The 18,715-nt window shown below is 46.5% G+C and overlaps 7 protein-coding genes across 7 annotated transcripts; 3 read left to right on the top strand and 4 right to left on the bottom strand.

Moving 5' to 3' along the window:
* Nucleotides 1-235: 235 nt before the first annotated feature.
* On the bottom strand, nt 236-1,428 carry TRV_03558 (uncharacterized protein; the record flags this gene model as incomplete). The annotated part of the gene is made up of 3 exons (XM_003022301.1): nt 236-610; nt 675-1,192; nt 1,299-1,428. The coding sequence occupies 3 exons, from the start codon at nt 1,426-1,428 to the stop codon at nt 236-238; spliced, it is 1,023 nt and encodes a 340-aa protein (XP_003022347.1).
* A 2,078-nt stretch (nt 1,429-3,506) lies between these two features.
* Nucleotides 3,507-3,842, bottom strand: TRV_03557 (uncharacterized protein; the record flags this gene model as incomplete). Its single annotated transcript, XM_003022300.1, has 1 exon — nt 3,507-3,842. The coding sequence occupies one exon, from the start codon at nt 3,840-3,842 to the stop codon at nt 3,507-3,509; it is 336 nt and encodes a 111-aa protein (XP_003022346.1).
* Nucleotides 3,843-5,631: 1,789 nt separating this feature from the next.
* Nucleotides 5,632-8,103, bottom strand: TRV_03556 (uncharacterized protein; the record flags this gene model as incomplete). Its single annotated transcript, XM_003022299.1, has 4 exons — nt 5,632-5,831; nt 5,939-6,211; nt 6,274-7,227; nt 7,347-8,103. The coding sequence occupies 4 exons, from the start codon at nt 8,101-8,103 to the stop codon at nt 5,632-5,634; spliced, it is 2,184 nt and encodes a 727-aa protein (XP_003022345.1).
* Nucleotides 8,104-8,578: 475 nt separating this feature from the next.
* Nucleotides 8,579-9,658, top strand: TRV_03555 (uncharacterized protein; the record flags this gene model as incomplete). Its single annotated transcript, XM_003022298.1, has 1 exon — nt 8,579-9,658. The coding sequence occupies one exon, from the start codon at nt 8,579-8,581 to the stop codon at nt 9,656-9,658; it is 1,080 nt and encodes a 359-aa protein (XP_003022344.1).
* Nucleotides 9,659-10,312: 654 nt separating this feature from the next.
* TRV_03554 (uncharacterized protein) lies at nt 10,313-11,575 on the top strand (the record flags this gene model as incomplete). Its single annotated transcript, XM_003022297.1, has 1 exon — nt 10,313-11,575. The coding sequence occupies one exon, from the start codon at nt 10,313-10,315 to the stop codon at nt 11,573-11,575; it is 1,263 nt and encodes a 420-aa protein (XP_003022343.1).
* Nucleotides 11,576-11,904: 329 nt separating this feature from the next.
* On the bottom strand, nt 11,905-13,706 carry TRV_03553 (uncharacterized protein; the record flags this gene model as incomplete). The annotated part of the gene is made up of 2 exons (XM_003022296.1): nt 11,905-13,465; nt 13,531-13,706. The coding sequence occupies 2 exons, from the start codon at nt 13,704-13,706 to the stop codon at nt 11,905-11,907; spliced, it is 1,737 nt and encodes a 578-aa protein (XP_003022342.1).
* A 1,250-nt stretch (nt 13,707-14,956) lies between these two features.
* TRV_03552 (uncharacterized protein) lies at nt 14,957-15,845 on the top strand (the record flags this gene model as incomplete). Its single annotated transcript, XM_003022295.1, has 2 exons — nt 14,957-15,250; nt 15,324-15,845. The coding sequence occupies 2 exons, from the start codon at nt 14,957-14,959 to the stop codon at nt 15,843-15,845; spliced, it is 816 nt and encodes a 271-aa protein (XP_003022341.1).
* Nucleotides 15,846-18,715: the final 2,870 nt, after the last annotated feature.

The raw sequence follows: 18,715 nt of genomic DNA, 5'->3' as shown, positions 1-18,715 counted from the left end.
TTTGTCCTTTATGCGCTCTGAATGCATATAGTCATTTATCCGTAAATTCCCTCTTAAAGAGCACAAGATAGATAAACCGATAAGATGATTGATCGAATATAAAAATAGATAGGTTGTGTTCTAGTCATCTAGGTAGCCTACAGAATTAATATAACACCAAGGGGATATATAGAAAATCACAATATTATCAAATGAAGAGAGAATATAGAGGAAAGAAAAGAAGGGGAATGAGCGATTATATACCAGAGTCTTCCTGGAAGAATTCGGCGGGATAATGGTTATCAGCGTTGCCGTACCATTTATCCCAGTTGTCGCACACTCGGCGCATTTCCTTGACATCTTCAGGGTGGGATTTGAGATATTTTACAACGTCGTTCTTATCTTCCAAGATTTGAAGAGCAAGGCCAGCAGAAGCATGCCATGCGATGTGGCAGTGCATAAGCCAGGAACCAGGGTTGTCAGCTTTGAAGGCAATGACAACAAAGCCGTTGCTGGGAAGTAGAACAACATCGCGGCGAGGTGGGTTATCAAGCTTGAGATTCAGATTCTTGCTGTTGAATGGTTCATAAGACTGCTGCAGGAGGGCGAAATCATGGCCATGGAAATGTAGCTATTTTAATAATGTTAGCGCTTGATAGCCCTGTTTGATGAAACGATTTCCATTATTGACATACCGGATGAGCATTTGGAGCCTGTGTTCTCGCAAGCTCTGCTTGTTTTTCTTGCCCCGTAACGACAAGGTATACCCACTGCTCATGTGTATAGTCGTTTGCTGGGTAAACAGTCCAAGTTTCAGGCCAATCTTCGATGTCCATGTTCTTCACAATGGGTTTAGAGTAGTTAAGCCACATCGGCTGGGGCCCAACCCCCCAATTCGCAATCTTTGGTGCATCAGCAGGACGGCCGGGGGGGTTCCAAATATCAATGCCGATTTTCTGCGTCTTTGTCATCAAGTCTGGTGCGAGTAATGGATCTGGTACAGTCCATTTCTGGATTCGTTTCAGTCGCTCATATGGTTCATCGCGGCAACTGATATCGTATCCACCGCCTTCAGATTTGGGCAGCATATTGGTCTTCTTCCCGTAGTACAACGCCCCCATCCTTTCGTCAGGCACATGATCTTTCCGGAATCTGCTGCATCCATCTCCCGCAGGTACCATGCGAATCCAGAAAGAATCCCCGTCTTTCACGTCTGGTAAGGTGTTTAGAATAACATGATAACGTTGGCCTAAGCGTGTTAGATGCCTTTTTTCCCCTATCCTTTCATTCCTTCTGAGACAAAGTGCAGTGTTACTTACCAATACCAATGAGGATGTGAGAAGTATCATACGGCTCCAACGGAACAAGATCGGCACCTATGACAGTAAAATTGTGCTTATCAATCGAGAAGACGAAAGTGGTATCGGTGGATGTATTAATCAACCTCATCAGATACTTTTTGCCCTTTACAGAATCAATGTTAGATTTTGAGGGTGAAATGTTTTCGAACAAGACAGTTACTCACTGCTTTCACAAGTGTGCTATAGGGTTTCCGGGCTGTAGCGTTGTTATAGTTTCCTATGATTATAATTAGCATCAAACCTTCAGGTTGAAGTTAGAATTATCCCATACCAATTCCATTCAAAATTTGACTGTCCATTTCTGGGGGTATCCTGGTCTGTACTTTATAGTAGTCTTGGAAAGCACTCCTATGAAGATGATCACCCAAAAGGAGAGGGTCAATGGACGCATCATATTCTGCACTTGAAGGACCGTGGATAGTCAAAGGACCAACTAAGCCATCTGAGTACTGTAGAGAATAGTGGCTGTGATACCACGTTGAACCGTACTGTGTAGCTCTAAACCTGTATGTGAAAGTGTCCTCTGGTGCAATAGGGCATTGTGTAACGCCGGGTACACCATCCATTAGAAGGTTATCGAACATTCGGAGGCCATGGCAGTGGAGGGCAGTTCCATTGTATTTTAGTTTATTGGTAACGGTTATTTCTGATATGAGTTAGTAAGGCTGTAGGAGATCAGAATCATTCTTGGGGTTACTAACCAACAATGTCGCCCCAACACGCTTCTAGTCAATGTTAATAAATGCTCCGGACTAAAATAATTGAGAGGAATACTGACGAATCCAAGGGCCTGGGTACTGGCCATTAAAGAGCATCGCATGATTTGCAGTCACCCCGTCAAGATTGACACTACCTTCATCCACCACCAAGTTATACTACCAGGCCAGGAGATTAGATTGCATAGTTGAAGATACACGGGTAGTAAAAGGAGATAGACTGTGAATTTACCTTCCTTGTCACACCCTCCGGGAATATATTTTCATAATCGGTCGTAATATTGAATGCTCCTGGAGCAGGTGCTGGTCCATTACCAACCCATTTTAACCATCCAGTTTTGCTGCCATTATCAGCCGCCCAGCCCTTCATTGAAGGGTATTTGCACTCAATAACGCGGCTGTTACTATCAACATTTGGCGGGGGACTAAATGAGGGGCCGGGGAGGGTGTCTTTCCAACGAGGAACGGATAGGGAAAGGGTACATGTGGCGAAGAAGCCAATATGAAGAAGATAATTTAGCCTCATCGCGAGAGGGGGCCAAAGGGTAATCCGATATGAATTTAGTGATTTTGATCTCTTTGAATTGAGAAATGGTGGTGGGCCTTCATGATATTTATGTTCTATCAATCTCCCATGGTTCCAAAGTGGATACAGGCATATCATATCCATCCCCGAAGGCCACAATCGGCCTCCCCTCTGGCGGGTTGTAGGGCATACGAGCAGGATGACTGAACTCCTGATGGGGAATGGAAGACGGTGCCTAAACGACGGACTTGAGCTTGCATACTCGAATGCAGGGTAGGGAGCAAAAGCGAGTGAGACGGAGGTTGCATTTCCATTGATGGGAAAGCGGATACCCTATTGCTCAACAAATCAATTTCCTAGCGCATTCCTACGGGCCGTACTCCATAAACGGGCATCTCAATGCATTCGTTGTGATCTAGCCTCCGAAGCATCCCAATCCATGTTATGCCTGTTCATATCAAGAATGTTGAAGGCCTGCTGGGATAACGTCGATCAAGAAGCTGCCCAGAATTTCTTGAATGAGATGGATAGGAAGTTAGCTGGTGGCCATGATCTCGAAACATGCGACCAATGGAAGGTAGCCGTAAATAACACAAGTTTCTATTTTAGGGCATTCTGGTCCCAAATTAGAATTTCCCACGCTTTCAAGCAGGGGGATGCATGAACATTCCAGGGGTATCATCCCACTATTTCTCCAATTGGAAGGTTTTTCGCCACGACATGATAGAATCAAGACCGTAACAAAATGTGGTGAATGTACTGCCTTCTGTCGAGAATTACCGCTACCTCGTATGCGTATTCCAAAACGCAGTTATCGGGCAACTGAGAATAATTTTCTTGTTAGAAACACTCAGCGTGAGTAGGTAACGAGCATGAGTTATCTCGTTTCCGAAAAATTTAAGAAACAGGAAGTTTCCCATGATGTTACCCTTGTTTCTGTGTATCATCAAGGATTATCATGACTCTTCCATCTGGGATATGTTTTCCATGCATGGAGCACATGTTCAACGGAGTTGAAGGGAACGGAAGCAAAACCTGCTGCGCTGTGTCGATCCACCCAACGTGAGTTGGCGGATGCATCAAGTAGTGGCAAGCCTTCAAGCATCTTGAAGGGAAATATGTAGATGTGAAAAGCAATATCATCCCATCCACCGGGGTGGACATGCAGGATGTCATTCCGTAGATAGCCAGTTGTTGGGTGATGTTGAGAATGCGATATACGATGGGATTGTTCCTTTTTCTCACGAGAAAGGATTTCATCGAGGACTGATTATCGTTAGTTATCGATGAAGATTCCTCTTGGCGGGATCCTGATCATGGTAGTTAATTATGGTGTACTTAATCCAAAATTGCCATTCATTTCCCTCGTCCCTCGTTGTCAAGCTTCTTGATATTCCCACACTTTTGCAGATACGAAGGGAGGGCATGCTCAGATGTTGTCCCCATTCTCGCTTTCAGCTATGCTGGAGTAAAGAGGTAACTCATTCACAATGAACAAACCCCCACAAAGCTCGGTTGCATTTCGGTCAATGCTCGAAAATCGAACCATGCTCAGCAATCCAGGGTTCTATTTTTTGTACCCTGAACATGCAGGATACCGGATGGAGAACTGAAGACCGTTTGGATGGACATTGCAGTGTCCAGGGCCCTTCCAAAAAAACAACCTGGTTAAACCATAGTATATGGTGGACTCGATAAACCTTTGCTCCAGATCTTGAAGCCATATTTTCCTTCGAGGATGGAATACGGAGAGTGGAAAGGAGGTGAATGGAGACATGCCAACATCACACTCAAACAACCACCAACCAACCCAGAGACTAATTTAAACGGCCGTATGAACTTCGTACTTCGATAACTAATGTCGTGGCCTCGATGCTGTGTCGTAAATATAGCAGTGCATGACAGGCCATGCTTGTTTTCTGCAGCATGCATCGTGCATCTTGCTTGTATTTCTTGGACTTGACAGCACTTCTCTCTCAGTGGCTTGAACAAATCGAACCCTGCGCTTGTCATCTGATAAAACGCTGTCGGTGGAAAGCAACGGTTAAAGTTCGATGCGTTGCATCCAAGAGTCCAGGGATCCTCCCAAGTTCGTACTGTTTTCTGAGACTGATGCCAAGGATGATGCTTGGCGAATATCCCCGGGCCGAAGGGCGTCCTTGCCAGACCATCAGCTTATCCGAATGATGCCGACTATGAGAGAGCTAAGCGGAAATGCATGGAGGGAATCTCGAGTCAACAGTAAGATAGGAGTGGCATATTCTTGCCGTATGCGTTCACGAGTCGCAAGGACCCTAGCCGAAATTCTATTTGCATCCTGTCAGGACTAGCATCTAAGCTCACTCTGCACGTAAAATAATGTACCAAAAGTCCAAAATAACCTCATCAGACATAAATAGATCAAAAGGAGAAAGAATACCCTAAGCAAAAACGTGTTCCAAGCCATCAAAACGCCTTAAAAATTTCCTTACTAGAGCATGCAAGGAAGCATTAAAGGAAGAAACAAAGGGCCACAGCATGTTACCAACCCACATTTATACCTATTCCCCGGCCCGTGTAATCGACAGTTTGCCTAAACTCTCCCAGTCTTACTCCGATATCAGCCAATAAATCAAGTTGTAGGGATCCACCCAGAGCATCCTTTAATGCTTGGTACCCTGCTCCGGTCAGGTCAGGGTGGACAGGAAGTCTCGGCGAGAGAGATGACCCTGGCGGTACGGCGAAAGGTGTGTCATATTGAATTGTACCGACAGGAGAGGTGTGGTTAAAAAGCGATGTAGCGTTGATGTGTGTGACATAAAGAGTCTTCGATGAGAGCGGCGACATAATCGTAAAGTCGGCAGTAGATGTCAAAAGATGTAACTACTCGGAAGGAGAGCCAAGTAAACATTTGCTTTCTGAGAGATTTCCATCCAAGAATAAGGAAAAGGAAAAACGGCATTCAGGAAGGTATACGGTTCGGCATAGCGGGGGAAAGAATGATGCTAAACCAGCACAACCCGAACTCCGGCTCGGTGACGGAAACAGTCCCGCAACGGAGAGTATGGAATCAGGAGTTAAAACTCTGGAGAAGGGAAAATAATACCGTTGCATCTTTGATCAGTGGTCCGCTATTTCCATCACCCTGACCAGGAAGGTGTAGCCTAGGGAGAGGAACTTCGATTTCAAACCTGGACAACGCTGCGCCAAGTCGAGGAAGTGATGGGATAGTGTTTGTATAGGTCTTGAGGGCAACGGTTGTGTTTTTCCCTAGAAAGCGGTTAGCTTCTTTATTTAGAAAGTGGTTCAAATCCGATGGACGTTACCCGAGACACATTTTGACACGAGGTCCCGTCCTGCTGTGGCACCCTCCTCACCACCGGATTCCAAGGGGTTCCACAGCGCATCAATCTCGACTTTTGTATTCTGCCCTGGGTGTATATGTAGGTTGTGCCCGATGATATGCGCAACATCACTTGAATTGTGAACCAACTTAATGTCAAAGTAGGGCATATGGGCAGTATAATTGGTTGGATTGGTGAAATTCACAGTAATCCGGGAGAGTACACTGTTCTTCGTGGTTTCAATAATTTTGATAGACTGCATATGAGGATTTATATCATTGAGAGTAAAGCCGGAACCGTATGGTGCTTTAGAGCTGTTAGTACTAGAAATCTTTCCTGCGCCTCTTATTGTAGTAAATTAGACTCACGTTGAACAATAATATTCCCACCAGAAGGAATGTCTCGGACGATAAACTCGCCAAGGGCTGACTGCAGCTCTGCGTCGACATGGGCATCAACTCGAAGGGGGATACCTTGGCGTTCGAAGAGCATTTTTTGTAAGACTTCGGATAAGAGATCCTCATCTGTAACCTGCAAGGGTGCCTTTTGAATGTCGAACTCTACTACCATTATTGGGTTTCCATCCGCGTCATCCACAGCTCGCTGAACTCTTGCATTCTGCCACTCCTTGATGTTGATAATGCCAAGTTTGTGATCATGATAGAACACGTCAGCATTAGTACGAACTCGTGAAATATTCACAGGAACATTAAGATGGCTTGGTAAACCAACGACAGCCTGCACCAAAGCTGAAACCTTGGGCATAGACTCTGGGGTATTTGGCCTTGAAAATGGATCAGGGAGATAAAAATGAACGTTCTTCATCGAGAAGCGTTTGATTAATCGTGAGAATCCTGGGCTGGTAAAAGGGAATGGAACAGTAACACTATTCAGCAGCTCCTGTAACCACTGAGGGACAGTTGGGGAGACCATCGATCCTCCACGAACGTAAATTGTGGTAACGAGCCCACGAATGTATTTACTTATCAATAAATCAAGTGGTGATGCTGTAGTCCCAGGGCAGCTTCTAATAAGCTTTTGCGGAATCTTAGGGGCGAAGCCATGTATAGATATGGTTATAGGTTTTCTTGGCTCAATATTCACTGAATCGGTTGTGGCATTTGCCACCATAATGTAGGCTTCATCGGGCGTGCAGCTAGGGACGAATATGTCGAACTCGACTGGTGGTAATTGCAAATGGATAGGATACCGATTAGAAATTGCAACAGCCACATCAGCAACTACGGCTTTCGATTTTCCAGGGCCCGAACTCTCATGGATGTCCAGGTTTGTGATATTGAAATCGGGGAGAACAGAGAAATCTGAAAGGCAGTATTAGCACTTGATCAGGCAGGTTTTTATGTCCTTGAGTCCTTGAAGGAAGCATGAAAATGAGAACGAGGGAATATCAAAAAGCATTAGGGGGGAAGGGCCACCAGACCTCGCAGCACCACAGTCTCTGTTATATATTGTGACCCCAGATACAAAAGACCAGATTTCAACGGGACTCTCGCCATTCCTTTAAGGCTCAATTGGGCAATATTGCCCTCAATCAAGTCACTGACGGCCCCTTTGATTCCATCGGGATTACCCGTTGCAACCTCTGCGATAAAATCGATCTCATTAAGATATCCATTCCGAATATTAATTTTGATCGGAGGGAGAGTAACAGTGGCTAGCAGAGCATCTTCATACTCTGGAAGATATATGTCCACCTCTGATTTTTCAGATTCGACCTCATGCCCTATCCATGTTCCAAATCTGCCAAGGTCTCGGACAGTTGGGTTCTTCACACGAGATGCGTCCAAAACAACGGTACCACGCACCCTCGTTTTTATACCAGAGGGAGTAAAATTTGTGATGGAGAGTCCGGTTGGCTTGAAAACTGTGGCTTCTTGGGCATATTGTTTCATCATTGATGGCGCGGCAAATCTTAGAATTAGAATGGCAATGACTGAGAGACAGAGAACGACGAGTGCGATCACCGTAGGCCATCGCAGCCCACGGTTCTTCTGCCGAGATATCGAGTCTATGGAATCATCTTCGTCCTCCTGTAGGCCTTCGTGTCTGTGTGCAAGTAGTGGTGTGGTTTCCGACAGAGCTGGGTCGTGATCGTGGTCTACCACAGCCTCCCGGCGGCTAGATGGCTGTGGAGATTGCCATTCCCCTGGCGGAGGGCTGACCGTAGTGTTGGTCATCGTTATCTGACTTAAGAGCGGTCTCAGGTATGTTTTATCGAAGCAAACACTCCATAGCCTTCAACGCTCCAGGGTTGCATGTCGTCTCTCTCAACTGCTCGATGACGACAAGCGATGAGGACCAATGGGCCGAGAAGCGCCGCCTGCGGTTTTCCCGCTTGCGTTAGCGCGCGCGTGACCGGGGCTCCACAGTATTAGTTCGATTACGTAATGAAACCCAATATTGAAGCGTTTCTTTCTCTCAAGCTTGATGACTCTTTTGAAGTAGCACAAACATTGAGAGAGGACAGCTGAGCAAGGCAAAACATTTTGCTTACCTTTTTGACTGTCCTTTCTTTAGTCCGATTGACCGGACGTTTCCCTCTATACTTTTCTAATTTATTGACTTCAAGTACCCCTGCAGTCACAGCCATAACTTCAACGTGAGCAATCAAGGCCGTCAGATTGAACTCGGAGATATACAGATCAAATAAAGATGCATTCCATTCTTCGGAGAAGATGCATTGGGAACGTTGCAAAGCTTCAGTCTCGAATATACGCTACTCCCTCGGCCCTACCACCCAGACACCTCCTCTCGATAGCAGACCTTACCCCAGCTGAGTTCACAGCTCTAGTTCGAAATGGCCTGTCCCATAAGCAGGCAATCAAATCCGGGTCAATCCCGCAGTCTCTCAGAGGTGCATTATCAGGCCAAACAGTTGCCATGGTTTTCCACAAGCGGAGCACGCGAACTAGAGTTTCCACCGAAGCGGCGGTGACACGGATGGGTGGTCATCCGATGTTTCTCGGAAAAGATGATATCCAATTAGGGGTCAATGAGTCTCTTTACGACACTTCAGTAGTTCTCTCCTCCATGGTATCATGCATTGTTGCCCGTGTTGGTCCACACTCCGACGTGGCCAATCTCGCCAAGCACTCAGCCGTTCCGGTGATAAATGCTTTGTGCGACACCTTCCATCCACTGCAAACCATAGCCGACTTCATCACAATCAAAGAAACCTTTGCACCTCAGTCGACTCCAGGTCAGAGTACGTCGTCGTCTCTGGGGCTGGAAGGGTTGAAGATCGCATGGGTTGGAGACGCAAACAACGTGCTATTTGACCTCGCCATTGGAGCAACTAAAATGGGTGTGGATGTCGCTGTTGCCACTCCCAAAGGCTATGAGATGCCCACTCATATTGTTGACCTAGTCAAACATGCAGGGGAAGGTGTCCGAACTCCCGGTTCCCTTACGCAGACCTATTCGCCCGAAGAAGCGGTCAAGAAGGCAGATGTGATTGTAACCGATACGTGGGTATCAATGGGACAAGAAGAAGAGAAACTACAGCGCTTGAAGGCGTTTGAAAATATCCAGGTTACCAGCGAGCTTGCAAGGCGTGGAGGAGCTAACGAGGGCTGGCGTTTCATGCACTGTCTGCCCCGGCACCCCGAGGAAGTCAGTGATGAGGTTTTCTATGGAAAGCGATCTCTGGTGTTCCCAGAGGCTGAAAACAGACTCTGGGCTGCGATATCGGCTATTCAATCCTTCGTAGTGCAGAAGGGTCGAATTGTCTGAGCGTTACTCGACCCCTTTTGTACTAGAACCTTCACCTTTTGGATCGTGCTGCGCTAGAGTGTCACTTCAAAGGGCAGAGCGTAATAGAAATGTGATTATTCGGGGTCAGAGCGTTTGCTGTCTCTTTAGTTACATCTTTTATCCATCAAGCCCTCCTTCATGTTGCAATGCTATCTTCTTCATTTCACCCGCAACTTATACATAGTCGGGTGAGGTACCTTCACGTGCTCTTCCCTTGTCGGGTGCTTATCGATAAAGCTTAATGGTCTGTGCGCTGTATGGGGGCTTATCCGTTTTAGGATTAGCGCCTAGTGGTTTCTCCCCACGCCCAAAACCTGTATCAAAAGTTCCTAAGGACCTCGTTCAACCTATCCTGTGACTAGATAAGGACTCAACTACTTGAAAGACTCTTTAGTTATTGACAATTTGGCAAGACTTGTTCCTACTAGCAGTTGTTGAGTATTTCCATTCCCCTGGGCCGAGCTCTACATACAGACGGCCCTTTTCCAACTACCACGATGGAGGTTCGTAATACCTATTTGCTGTAGGGTATAAGAGTATCTAACACCCAAAATCTCTAAATAGTCATTATCCGGCTCCGAATCGTGTGGATTTCGCTCCCGCCGCTCCCACACATCGTTACAACACATTTCCATGGCACCATTAACTTCCCGGTTCCCTCTCGATGATGCCGAGGATGAAAACCCCGTTTCCTTTGTCAACCGAGATAGGGCGGGAATAGACACCGAGCAGAGTACATATCAGCCCCATACTATGACCAGCTCATATCTCTCCAGTGTATCTGTACCTGCAACACCGTCAGTTCTATCTCAATCGCGAAATGTCTCCCAGACGGACCTTGCGAGAAAGAAGAAAGACTCTCAAGGAATGCTTTTGAGTGAATCACGTTTATATGCACTCGATGTTGCAGGGCCACTACATCATCAACAACTTCGACATCACAAACGATCTAAGAGCTACAATCCGCGAAGCGGAATGATGGGATCTAGCGGAACATCTACACCCCGGAACCAAGATGGAGAATGGATACTACGGACTGGATTGGCGCTGGCGTCATCAACTCGTGAAGAAAAGGGCCAGTCATGGTTAGTCAAACGAGAAAGTTCAACAAGTCTCGTTTCACATGACGAAGATGGACGGAAAACCCATAGTCGTGGGAGATCGGACTTTCAAGGTTGCCGGTCGGGAATGTCGACTCCTCTGGCCCAGTCAAGGAGGGGGTCACATTCTCATGCACCAAGCAAACGCTCCAGTCGAGTTGACCTTGCTATGACACCATCTTTCCCTACAGTGCATCCTCATCAGTCCGGTATCGTTACCCCTCGATCAAGGGACATTCCTGGGCTGGTTCCTGATTTTCTAGATGAGTCAATCCGGGAAGAATTAGCTGCTTTGCAGACCCATTTACCAGAAAACGGCAATACCGACAATAATGAAACTGGGCAAAACAGCACGCTTCCATTTGCATCTCAGGAATACTACGAGTCCGATTTAAGCGAGGATGATTCTGAAGACGAAGAGATTAGCGAAATTGAGGTGCACCGTCTCACTCAGGAGCGTGGCTTCGGCCTAGGTTCATGGATAGATAGGTTAGTTGAATGGACCGTGTTTGGCTCCGAAGACGAATCAGTCCAGCCACCTGTCATTCATGGTTCCTACCGGCCGGGACAGAGAGCAAACCTCAATGTTGACAGCAACACACAAGAAATAACTGAGCTAAACCCTACAGACCAGCTAGAAACTGCATCTAACTCAGGAATGGAAAAAAATGATGACCCCGGTTCTGACACCGAGAAATTTTCGACGACCATGAAGATTATCCCCGCGGACGAAGAAGGCGGCTGGGCAAATGATGTAAGATGGCTATTACGTGTTGCTGGAAATGCAGTATTATGAGCTTTGTTTCATTCGGTTATGACTTTAAATGTTCAGTCATGTATATAATCACATCTACCGGCCTAAATAAACCTAATTATAGGCCGCTGTCCCCTTGTTACACCACTCTGAGAGAACTGCTTTTGATTGTTTCCGGTTAGAAATGGCTAGTAAATAAATGACATTCCTTCAAAACTAGTATAATATTTAATAAGTATTACTTGATACTATGCGTTGCAACTTCCACTGACGGCCTACAAATGACACAAGTAAATAGGGTTCTTATGAAAGAACACAAATCTGTCGATGATTTAAATAAAGGGTATTATAACATCTAGCATTGCTCTCATTTATACATCAGTTATCTTCGCCGCTTCTCTTGCTAGTTGCAAATCCTGTCCTACAACACCAACCTCGTTCAAATATAAGCTGAACGCCGCCAATAGTTCCGATAACCCATTTTTAAGAGCATTAATCACAATTTCAACCTGCTCTACTGATCGCGAATGTTGCACTCCATCCAAGCTCTCTGAGTCAACTTCGCTCCAGTGCGGCTTCAGTCCGTCCTTACCAACCAGTGACTCTAGAGCCATGATCGTTTTTGTAAACAGCTTAACCACAGAAGGAACATCAGTCTGGACTTTGCCGAACTGATCTTCCTCCAAACTGGCTATAAGCAGGCATTTGAGAGACTCCGTAGCATCAATAATAGGTGCAAGTTTGGAATGCGGGGAGCCTAGTGCAATCCCTCGTAGGCGGTTCGCGAATGACTGCCTGAAAGGTAATCCAACTGGGGACTTCATGAACTGTTGTATTATGGGGTTAGGTGGACCGCTTGCACTCGGAGGACTCGTCAGGAGCTTTAATTCCTGTGCTGAGTTGGATATAGTGCGCTTCTGCTCGGGGCTTAACAGGGCATTGGAGGCGTGAGTGATAGCTGCACGAGCTCTGGCCTTTGCTGCAGATGTCCAATCCTGTGATTGTCCGTAAGACTTAGCTACGGGCCCAAATGCAGCCTCAAATTTTTCCGACCGTGTGTTAGGTTTGGGTGATGCAAGTAAAATATTCTCGTTCTTGGATGGCTGTGTGATTCGAGGCAGAGTTTGTACCATCTCCTGTGTTTTTGGCCCAGACTCCTTTGGGCCATCGGTAGCGCCTGTAGCTTGTGGCTGAGGGTTTTGATACTCTTGTATTCTAGATGTAATTCCGTTGAGAATATCCTCTGATGCCTTTAATATCTGACTCCACGCTGAGCCTCCGCTTCTATCAATATCTCTGAATATTTCCTTCCGTCTGTCTGGAAATTCTTGACTGATAAGGCAAAGCTCCCAAAAGGCAAAGGCTAGCACTGTCTCCTTTTTTGACTTAAGTCCATTAAGAAGGCTTCCATTAGGGTCTGCTGCACCATGTGTGAGTGGATTGCCCTTCTTTAGCGGCGCCTGACCCAGGAATGCAGAGAACAAGAAATTCGATATCTGCCATAGCATCACAAGCAGGGACCCTGATGTCGCAGACCGCAGTTGGAACATTATATTGGACGGTGGAAGTAGACCGGGTGGATCAGCTGCTGATCGAGGAAAGTTCCAAAACAGCTTTGCAAAGTAAAGCGTCCAGCTCCAGGCGGTCCGACGGAAGAAGAGCATGTAGAGTATTGGACCTATAACTGCAGTCGCAGAGCCAATGATGGCCGATTCAAATAGAATATTGGGCGCAATGTTGCTAAACTGCACAGAGAGAGGAGCCAGTCGATGCGTTCTCCGGCTGGTCGTTAAGGGACTGCGCTTCGCAACAGGAACAGGGACCTCATCCATGTCAAAGTAGAGATGCATTGATGACTGGACCAGAGCCAGCATAATGAAGAAACAATGAAGATATATCGGTCGTTCGTTCAGGTGTGATCGTTCATATGACCTGATTTCCCAAAGTGTTAGATTCAGTCCTTAATCAACGCTAATGTATCCGTTTGCATCACTTACTTTCCGGGATTCACCCAGTTCAATTGAGCATCGGCTGAGGAAGACCATTTATAGACTTCGCTAAACCACCATGCTGAGAACAGGTACCAGACGACGGTTTGTATGGAGTTTAAAGAGAGGATAGCAAGTCTGAGATTGTGAAAATGAGAGGTTGCGATACGCGCACCGACGTGCATCTGCCCGACCCGTAGTATAAACACACATAGCCCCGAAACGAAAAGAAGAAGAGCTCGAACTCCACAGGGCCCGAGAGGAAACCATGACCAGAATACTTGAGATGAAGGAGTTAGCGGATGTTCTAGTGCTGGCAGTGCGCGTCCAAATTGGCACTTACACGATGACTTAACCCCGATGAAAAATGAAATCACATAACACGCAAGAAGCACAAAAGCTGAAGCGTGTACAAATCTTCTATGAAGTGTAGACGTTAATATCCGTCTATACGGCCTTGACTTGACGGGCGCTGCCATGGCGGTTGGAGAGCTTCTCGCAGGAGATAGTTTGGTGGTTATCGCATAGCTCGATGTTGGAAGACAAGAGGAGTTGGATGGCTAATGGTATATAGCCAGCTGAAACATCCACATAGAGCAACTAGCGTAGGCAGTACTCTGTACCCGTCGGTTTAGTCCAGGAATAAATTCAAATTGGTAATGAGCTTCGGTCTCAACAGCTCTGTGGTTTGCTCTTCATCACGACCTCGCTGTTTTTTTTTTTTTTTCCTTGCGGAATGAAAGTCAACAAGGAAAGCCACTTAGCTCGGCGCCAGCCTCATATGGCGCAGAATGTACCTGATTATGTAAGTCAAAGCTACTTCCTGTCTTCCAGCATTCCAGGAGGAATAAGGTCGAAGAGATACAAGTGGTTGGCGAGCTTAATCATGTTATTACTACTCCGTAGATACTGCAGCAACTCAACTTATTGGCTTGATTAACAGCATTATTACCCCAGCAATGCTAACGGTAGGGGTTACGATAGTGCTAAGAGTAAATGGCACCTGTGGTCGTTTTAAGTCTACGGCGGTTATTGTCAAAACATGTAGCAATACTTATTAATAAAGACTGGCAATACCCCAAGTAGCCAGCATGTACTTCTATACATTGCTCCAGCTACGCTCCGATGTCTCCTTTGATAGCCTGTTGTGGCGCTTAGCGGTAAAGACAGCGCTTATACTCGCGATTGGTAAATAGAGGCTGGAACAAGAATGGAAGGTTAAGCGGCGGGAAACCTAGCCAATTACCAGTTGTCACATGACACACGTCTCACCTGCGCATGCCTCTATGATGACGCTCGCTGCTCCAGCTCAAGGAACATCCAACCAACAAGCAACAAGCTGCATCTCGCTCTTCCATCCATCTCTATAACACACATCTCGGCTTCTTTTCCTCCTACCCATTTATCTTCGCTTCAGGTTCACATAATAGCTGGGATGTCGTTCGATAGACTATCGTCCCTGGAAGCGCAGCCGTCAGGCAGGCGCCAAGCGGACTCTGAGTATCACGACGACCCGGAATTTCAACGCTTGACAGACTTTCTTTCTAATAAGATCTTCACTTTAACCTCTAATACCACCCGGTTATCCAACCAAATATCGCTTCTCGGGACGAAGCGTGATACAGACCGTGCGAGAGAGCGAGTACACAACCTACTAGAGGAAACTAGGGAGGGGTTCCGGGAGGCCGGAGAAGGGATCAAGAAGATACAAGCATGGGAGGATGTTACTGTAAGCGCAATCGGCAATGCACTTGATATTTACGATGTTGTGCTCTGTTTTACTGATATGACAGCCTTCCTAGCCCGCTCAAAAGTGGACCCAAGACAACCTTTCATCCAAATTCAAATCTACTCTTGATGAATTTCAAGCTGTCCAGCGCCGCGCCCTTGAGAAACAACGCGCATCCACTGCAGCCGCACGAACAGCTATAGAGGAGTCTACTGCGCACACTGTCCCTGAAGGCGAGGAGAACCAGGGTTTACAGCAACTCCAGGAACAGCCTCGTCTCGCCTCGCAAGATGATGTTGATTTCCAAGAAGCACTCATTATCGAACGCGAGGCTGAAATTCGGAACATTGAACAGAGTGTCGGGGAACTCAACGAACTATTCCGAGATGTTGGCCACATTGTTCGGGAACAAGGTGGACAAATCGACATAATCAGCGAGAACGTATACAACACAAGAGACGACACACGAGGAGCAGAGCGGGAACTTCGGACTGCGAGCAGGCATCAGAAGAATGCTCGAAACAAGATGTGCTGCCTGCTAGTTATCATGGCTATCATCCTAGTTATCATTGTGTTGGCCGTTGTACTGGGTTGAGTAACCCGATACTAAGGTAGACCGGCTAGTCAAGTCTCCGATTTGTACCATTTCCCCATACTGCTTGCTGAGGAGTTTACGGCGCATGCGTTATATTTACCACTTGTTTTACATTCCATATGTCACCATTCCTGATCTGCTATGGATCTAGAGCTCATCAGCTATATATTAATACCCCACTTGCTTTGGCCGTGATGTGACAGGAGTTGAATCATCTAAGATATTTTTGCTTTTCCCCTTCCGTACATATACATATCTTACACATATATTACAATCTCAGGTGCCGTTGCCTTAGTATCATTATCGCAAATACTGCAGCAAGCTATAGGCCCACGAACCGGCTAGCTCTCATTCTTAAACTTTCCCATGAATTTAATTTCGGCCGAACATCAAGAAAGAAGTTCAGCTTCCCCCCATCTCCCTTCCGATCGGACTTTCCTTGATAGAAGTCAATAACATATTCTAACCTTGCGCCGTCGCATCGCTCAACAACCCAATCGTGCCGATCAAAAGGAAGTTGATAACCCAATAGTCCATTCCATCTTGCACGAGGGCTCAGATATTGAGTCTCGGCACCTAATCCCCGAAATGAGTATAATTTTGGCCCGCCGCATTTTGTGCTTCCAGGATCTGACAGAGGCCCTTTTGACTCCCAATCTAATATCTCCGCCCAAGCTCTTTCATTCACGGCGTTATGTATTGGTATTATCGATGCCACAGACGTAGCGAGTTCGGTGGCATTTTTGGTAGACGACGGAGTGTTATTTTTGCGCATCAACGCATCAAAGAATTGCCGTTCAGACGGATATATCCAGTTCCCGGTTTTGCCATCGGTGCCCGTTTCAGATTCCGCATTTGAGGGTATTCCGTGTGATGCAACCGTTACCGCTGGTTGTTGCGCGTATGGAGATGTAGGAGGTGATCGTTCGGAAGCTGGTTTGCTAGATGGTAATGCGCGTGGGATACTACTGACTTCGCGGTCCGTAGAAAGAGCCCTTTGAAGCTTAGCTGGACGTTCTTTAGGGGTCTCAGAAGGAATATTGTGTGGTGAGGCGTTCTTGTTCTGAGCCAGCCAGATCTCTCGAGTCTTGTGGTCAACTGGACAGCCGTCAGGCGCCGACTTGGCCTCTGGAGGTGGAACCGGTGTGCTAACGCTGGCACCCATGGCTGGGTTAATCGCGGAAAAGGGTTATCAGTCGTAACTAGGTGCAGAGGATTGTAATTGATGATAAGCAACTACTCCATTCCCGGTAACCGCAGGTTTAAAAGAAGCGCCTAACTTCTCTTGATAAGTGCCTAGGTAACTACTCCGTACCGGAATGCCAATAATTCCATAGGGCCCTGGTCAACCTTACCCATTTCCGGATTATATATAGTCCATGTCGTCAATTTAAGCTCTAGCTTAATAATAAGGTTGTATGTTAAACTTCACAAACCTTGAGCCTTCCAGTGTTTATGTCTGTTGCTCAGCTCTTCCAGAATGATGATCCACCATTGTGTCGCTCCAGCCTCATCTCTCCATCAGATATCACTGCTTGTTAACAGGCTTATTGGAAAAGTAACAAGAGTCTCTCGCATGTGCAATTTTTGCAATTTTTGGCTATATGGCAAACTTATTAGCCATACATTGACTAGCCAAAAGTCATTTTACAAGCTCCTTGGGATTCTCAAAGAGCCATCACTTTACAAAGCTGCCATTATACCACCTTTTTGCGATCAGGAAAGGCCGAAGCCAATAAATTGTATATCAAACTATCCTCTAGTCGGCAGACCTTGATGTATTTGAATTCTCTAATGGCATAGCAGCGTTGCAATAAATGACCGGGCGTTAGACCGCTCGCTACGAGTGCACCAGCACTCAGCAATACAGGAATGCAGATCTATTCACCAAGCTGTGAATATTATTGAGTAGGGCTGTGTGGAAGATTAGTCCTCTTCGCCGCTATCCATGAACAAGCGCATAGTCTCGAATTGATGGACAGGATATGTGGTGACTGCGCGTATGGGAACCTATTCTCTAACTCTAATCTACCAGCCATTATTACGAAATCGGCCCTCAAAGCGCATCTCGTTTTCCAGAAACCAAGTGTGTTCACGCCGGCTTGTGTCTTTAGCCAACCCCCCAAACTTCCTAAACCCGATTCTAAAAGCATGCAAATAGGCGTATGTCCACACAACATATTTCTATCAGGCTTAGGATCAGCAGACCCTACCGTCAAACTTGGAGATTTAGATGACGGTATGCTGGGAGACTCATATATAAAATCCAACCCTCCGTGCCGCCCACTGATTTGTAGCCTTTTCCGAGGGCGTCGACCAAAAACTACAAGGGCGCTCAATCGCATGACACTCCAGCCTCAAAGACAGGGAGACGAAGTTGACAATCATCAGACGGCATGGCGCCTGGCTAAAATATTCAGACTCATGGGACCTCTATGTTGATTTCCCCGAAAACCTGGGCTTTATGAGTGCGTTTGAATCTGTATAGGCCATGGAAGATGGCGGGTATCTCGACCGCAGAGCAGGCAAAGCCAAGCCATCCATCGATGTCGGCACTCTAAGAGAGGAATTATCAAAAATTCCTCGAATATTTATACTAGTCTGTGTCTTTGCCTCGCAGGCTTGATAGCGTTGACTTACTAGTATCCAAATCCTTCATTCAGGTCAATGGATTATTTGTAGCATATCAATACAGCTGTCACTTACTGGAGGTCTCCATCGACCAATCAACGTATCAGTCACCCTTCGCTCAATCACTTGGTTAAGGCGTCTGCAGGTGAATCAATAGTAGCATTATTAGCAACCACTAGGCTTGGTTGAATATTTGGAGTTGGTCTGCTCCCTCCGCACGCCTTCATCCCAACCCCGCC

This window comes from Trichophyton verrucosum, assembly GCF_000151505.1.
Source record: "Trichophyton verrucosum HKI 0517 chromosome Unknown contig00295_1.f1.exp, whole genome shotgun sequence".
Classification (NCBI taxonomy): Eukaryota; Fungi; Ascomycota; class Eurotiomycetes; order Onygenales; family Arthrodermataceae; genus Trichophyton; species Trichophyton verrucosum.
The sequence above is the reverse complement of the archived record's forward strand: the minus strand, read 5'-3'. Positions and strand labels throughout refer to the sequence as shown.